The sequence below is a fragment of the Aricia agestis genome, chromosome 5 (assembly GCF_905147365.1).
Source record: "Aricia agestis chromosome 5, ilAriAges1.1, whole genome shotgun sequence".
Taxonomy (NCBI): domain Eukaryota; kingdom Metazoa; phylum Arthropoda; class Insecta; order Lepidoptera; family Lycaenidae; genus Aricia; species Aricia agestis.
The window spans coordinates 17,202,136-17,207,897 of NC_056410.1; the positions used below are offsets into that span (position 1 = coordinate 17,202,136).

The window sequence follows — 5,762 nt, forward strand, 5'->3', positions numbered from 1 at the left end:
AATGAGAGAGCTTGCAAAACTATTAATTGAATTAAAAAATATTGATCCATCTATAAATGACTTGTTTGCTGCCCTAAGACCAAATTATTATGATATTCTTGTGGAAGCGACCAAAATACTGGGTAAATATGACATAGAAAATGATAGGTATGAGACACCTACGTTAGCAATGAATATGTCCACCACCTTAAAACATTGCTGTAATATAGCAATAATGTTTGCTTTGAAAAAACAAGGACCTTATACGGAAGTAGATACTGGCAAAATAGAAGCAGACTTAAAAACTTTGATACAACTTATTGAATCAAATTGGAAATATAATTTATCTACACAAAATGAACCCGTGTCATTATTAAGTACCGAAAACAAAACACGAAAAGGTAAAAAAAGGACGTTGGTACCTTGGACAAAGGAACAAAAGGATGTAGTTACAAAATACTTTAGATTTTATATAAAAAATCACATACCGCCCAAAAGACATGAATGTGAGAAACTAAAAGAACAACATGTAGATTTACTTAATAATAAAGACTGGCTAAAAATAAAAGTATTCGTGCAAAATATTTACTCTAAGAAATTAAAAAAAGCAAATACTATAATTTTATAATGTTTAAATATATAGTCAGTGATAACGACGGGAGAGATGGACTGTATGATACGAAGATGAGGAAAACTGTAACTACCGAATGATAACACCAAGTGAAGCGACAACTGTAATGTTCCAAGATAGACTAAATCACAAAAACAGTAAGAACGTCAAAAGGAAAAAATGTGACATAGAAAAGTAAAAAATACAATATTTAAAAACAGAATGGTCTGTCCAGCCAGTCGCCAACACACCCGCCCCCAGTGGGACACTAAAACTCGGTGGCGACTGGCTGGGCCTCCAGTACAATTAATTTTCTAGCCGGTCGGCGCAGCGTACCTCCCTTTGTGAGGAGGTCCGCTACGCGGACTCGACCGTCCTGACCGGGGTACGTCCTCGAGACCCTAGCTAGCGGCCACAAGCCGCGCGGAAGGGTAGGGTCCACGATCAGCACCACGTCCCCCTCCTTTATGTCTTGATATGGTTGGGACTCCTTCAGTTTCTCTCTCAGCGTTGGCAGGTACTCCCGCAGCCATCGAGCCCAGAAGTGGTCCGCCAGCCGAAGTGCCTTCCGCCACTCCTGGCGTTGTGAAAACTCCCCATCTGTCAGGTCGTTAGTCCAAGGAACCACCGATGACGTGCCTATTAGAAAGTGGAATGGTGTTATCGCTTCTGGAGCGTCGGTCGCCGTGGGGACGTACGTCAGTGGCCGGGAGTTGACGATTGCCTCAGCCTCTAAGAGCAATGTTCTGAATGTGTCCTCTTTGGGGAGGGACCTGTTTTTGAGAGTTGTCTTGAGCGCGTTCTTCACGGTGCGCACTAACCGTTCCCAGGCCCCCCCCATAAAAGGCGCGGCCGGGGGGATGAAGCGCCATCGTATTCTTCCATTCGTAGCGAAGTCAATAACGGGGCCACCGTGGAGTTTTCTCATTTCTTTGCTTGCACCGACAAAATTCGTTCCGTTGTCAGAGAGGATTTGCTTGGGCGATCCTCTTCGAGCGATGAACCGCCTTAGGCTCGTTATTGCGGCGTCGGCAGATAACGTTGTAACCACTTCCAGGTGTATAGCCCTCGTGACTAGGCATGTGAAAAGGGCGACGTACCTTTTTTCTTGACGACGGCCCACAGCTACGGCGAACGGACCAAAATAGTCTAGGCCAGTGAACGTGAATGGTCTTGTGTGGTGGTTCAGCCTCTCCAGGGGCAGGTCTCCAGTTGGTGGTAGGACCGGGCGACCCTTAAATCTTCGACACCCAGCGCAAGAGCTCGAGACGCTTTTAATGGTTTTTCTAGCGTTAATAATTCGGTATCTTTGTCGAAGCTCGTTGAGAACAGTTTCGTCAAACCCGTGTCCCATCTTTACGTGGAGTTCCATGATTAATAATCGCACGATGTGGCTCCGACCGTCCAATATTATTGGGGCTTTTACGTCTTCGGTAGCCGTTAATGCCAATTTGATGCGGGTGTCCGCCCGCAGGAGGTTATCTTTGTCCAGGAACGCACAGAGAGACGCTATTCGGCTGGCTTTGGGGAGGGGCTGCGAGGCCCGCAGGTGTGTGATTTCTTCGGCGAAGCAATCCCATTGCGAGTGTCTCAATAATGTCTTCTCCGCCCAGGCGAGGTCGGACTCTAGAAGTTGAAGAAGGGACGTGGTGCTCCCTGGACCTATGGACATGAAAATTGAAGAATTAAGATCAGCCGAACGAGTTATTTTGGACATAAACAATCTAGCAAATTGATAAACGCGTGCAGTGGATCGCAGAAAGCGCAGCCAACTACTAAAACGTCTCGGATCGGGCACTGGGAATTTTGAAAAAGGTTCTTCGGTAAGAAGACCAACAATTTCTGGCTTTAATTCGGAATCTGAAAGGTTCGCGGTATTGGCTTGCGTTTCCTTTGGCCAAAAGTCCTCAGTCTGCAAAAGGAAAGGCGGGCCAGAAAACCATCTATGGTTAGCCTCGAGTTTCAAAACTTTAGGCTTCGTGGCATCGTCAGCCACGTTGAGAGAGGTAGGGAGCCATCTCCAATTAGACGGGTTGGAGAGTTCCGCTATCTCTCCCAACCTATGCGCTACGAAGGGCTTAAAATTACGCGCGTCGCTCCTAATCCACTTCAAAACTGTAGTGGAATCCGTCCAAAATATTGTCCGCGACGGTTTTAGACGGTGGGCACTTTTAATTGTTTGCGAGAAACGTGATGCAATTAGCGCTTCTTGTAGCTCTAATCGGGGTATCGATAACGGCTTCAGTGGCGCCACTCGCGCTTTACTACCGATTAGGGCTACAGACAGGGTGCCATCTGTGTACATCACGCGCCAGAAGGCGACACAGGCGTATGCTTGTTCTCCACCGTCCGAAATGACATGAAGTTGAATGTCACTCCGCTCCAGGTTGAGAAGGTAGCATCGTGGCACCTCTATAGAGGAGGCTTCCCTTAGGAGTTTACACCATGCTTTATATTCTTCTACGTACTTACTTGGCAGTAGCGTATCCCAACCGACGCCTTCGCGCCATAATTTTTGTATAAGAATGCGTCCCCAAATTGTGATGGGCATGAGAAGACCTAAAGGGTCGTACAGCTTCATCACATTTGAGAGAACAATTCGTTTGGTAACGGCTTCGTCAGTCGTTTCAGTGGTCGCCCGAAAGGTGAGAGTGTCTCGGGCGGGATTCCATTTGACGCCAAGAACGCCTACTTCCTTGTTAGAGGGTAAGTAGACGTCATCACAATCGCTTCGGAGTTCTTTTGGAATTTTAGATAATGCGTCTGGTACGTTGGAGATCCAGGATCGCATTTCGAATTGGCAATTTTTGTGAACCATGACTATCTCCGAAGCTATTCGTGCTGCGTCAGCGATGTTAAAATGGCTAGATAGGTAGTCGTCCATGTAGTGATCGTTTAAGATGGCGCTGCAGGCTTCTGGGTGAGTCGATTGAAATTCTTTAGCGTTTTTATCTTTAAGGTGGAGCGCTATAAAAGGGCTACAAACGGCGCCAAAGATCATCGACGACATACGATACTCGCGTACCACTCCGTTTGACCGCCAAAGAAAGCGCTGAGCGTCCCTATCTTTAGGACTTATTTTAATCTGGGGAAACATCTCCTTTATATCCGCATTTAAAGCTACGGGCCCTTCTCTAAACCTGAATAGTATATCTATCAAAGATCGCAGGAGGTCCGGGCCCTGTAACAACATGCTGTTCAAACTGACACCTCGTGTCGTAGCGGCAGCATCGTGAACGGCTCTCAACTTCTTTTTCTGCGGATGGAAGACACCAAATATAGGTAGGTACCAGCGGACGCGACTACGATGCTGATCGCTTCCGTGGTAGGTACTAGGTTCGCATTCCTCGGCATATCCTTTAGATAGAATATCCGTAATAAATTTTCTAAACGCTACTTCAAACTTTGGGTCCTTTGACATTTGCCTTTCAAGAGCCTTAAAGCGGGACAACGCTTGTGGGTAACTATCGGGTACAACGTTTGGAAAGTGCTCCTTCCAGGGTAAAGCGACTTCAAACCTGCCATCCGCCAGTCGTCGAGCCGACTCGTCAATGATACTGACGGCGCGTGCATCGTCGACGCTCTGGCGAGGTAGGCTTTTTGTAATGCCTAAAGAGTCAATATCGTATTGACTTTTAATCAAGGCGTCCAACTCGTCACAGTGCTGGTGAACGTTGAGCTGGTTCACGAATTGCATTGGCTTGGAAGAGTTAGACGAGGCACCGTGGAGTACCCACCCTAAGAGGGTTCTCGAGGCGACAGGTTCATTTTTCCGTCCACAACGCACCTCCCGGCTGACTGTCAAATGCCAGTCAGGGGCACCGATAAGTATGGAAGGGGGGTCGCTGCTTGTCGTCAGGTCGGTGGACAAAGCCGCCAAGTGGTCGTAATTTACCACGTTCACTTTATCGTTACGCACCCGTAAATTAAGGGGTTTAATGGCCCTTGCGTTTTCGACAAGGTGTCGTTCGGTTTTATTGCGACCACGGATGTAGAAGTTGACATAACTTACGTCCACGACCTTCGACATATCGCCAACCCCCTCTAACCTGACCCGCTCCTGTCGGATGGGAACAGCACCGATACGAGTCGCTACTTCGCTGTCGATGAGCGTCGCGGTACTGCCCTCGTCCAGTAGTGCCGTCGTCTCATACTCGCCGTCGGGGCCCTCAATAGTGACCGCAATGATTTTAAGAAGGCCGCGCGGGAAGTTGACGGGCTGCGGAGTTTCTGGAAATTGTGGGAGGTCAGTATTAGATATCTGTAGCGGTGCTTCTGTTTCGCTACTGTTACGTATGGTGGCGCTTGTGACGGCACTTTGAACGTCGGTACTGGTATTGGTTACCTGCACGTCGGCCGGTGCGCATAATGTAATGTCAGTTTGGCCATGAAGTAGTGCGTGGTGTCGTCTGAGACATCCGTCGACCCCGCAGCGTTTAGTTCCGCGGCAGTTATTCCATGAGTGTGGGTAAGTTTTAAGACATCGATAACACGCTTTTGAGTCTTTTACCCACTGCCACCTGTCGCTTACCGATAGAGAAAGGAATGGTTGACACGCTCTTATGAGGTGTCCTTTCTTGCAAAAACTACAAGTGGGTACGGAGTTGCCGGACGTTGTTGCGTGTACCGACTCAACTCGTTTGGGAAAGGTTTTGTGCATAGTATAAACAGGCGGCCTGGGCGTCACGTTAACAATATCGGATACAAAGTTATATTTAAGTTGTTTGTCCGCCTCCGCTAAAAGAAATTTTGACAACGTCTCCAATTTTGTCATATTTTGAGACGAAGGCATACAAGCGGCGGCAAAGTCGGTAAATCGAGACCTCGTATGCTCGTTTAGTTTTAATAGAATAGAGCGGAAAAGCTCGGGCGAGTACAAGTAGTCATTTTGATTTAAAATTTTGATTGTACTAATTAAGTTTCGCAGTTTGTTCGCAAGTGCATTTAAATCTTAGGACTGCCTCGTATGTCCGAGATTTCTCGGGCCACCAGAATTTCCGGCCGGGCGTATGTCTGCTGCAGGGCGTCGATAATCTCCTGAGGGTCAAGAGACGTCCACAGCAAGGACGCCACGGAGTGGTAGGCGGGTCCGCGAATCGCGTTTTGCAGCCGCGAAATGTTTTCCGCTGCGGAAAAATTTGCGTTACTTCTATCGTAACTGGATTTAAAGGCA

General features: G+C 47.6%; 1 protein-coding gene across 1 annotated transcript; it reads right to left on the reverse strand.

The window, feature by feature from the left end:
• Positions 1–857: 857 nt before the first annotated feature.
• On the reverse strand, positions 858–4,956 carry LOC121727140. The gene is made up of 4 exons (XM_042114818.1): positions 4,935–4,956; positions 4,602–4,819; positions 4,108–4,198; positions 858–2,251 (listed from the first exon to the last, which is right to left on the reverse strand). Exons 1-4 carry the CDS (start codon positions 4,954–4,956, stop codon positions 858–860), a joined length of 1,725 nt encoding a protein of 574 aa, XP_041970752.1.
• Between the last annotated feature and the right edge of the window lie 806 nt (positions 4,957–5,762).

What these genes read in the sequence shown, in the direction of transcription:
- LOC121727140 (XM_042114818.1), bottom strand. Translation starts at nt 4,956, where the DNA reads ATGCGCACCGGCCGACGTGCAG. An exon ending in GCGCACCGGCCGACGTGCAG is followed by an intron (nt 4,820 to 4,934) that starts GTAACCAATACC and finishes CACAATTTCCAG; the next exon opens with AAACTCCGCAGCCCGTCAAC. An exon ending in CGACGACTGGCGGATGGCAG is followed by an intron (nt 2,252 to 4,107) that starts GTTTGAAGTCGC and finishes TCATGTCCATAG; the next exon opens with GTCCAGGGAGCACCACGTCC.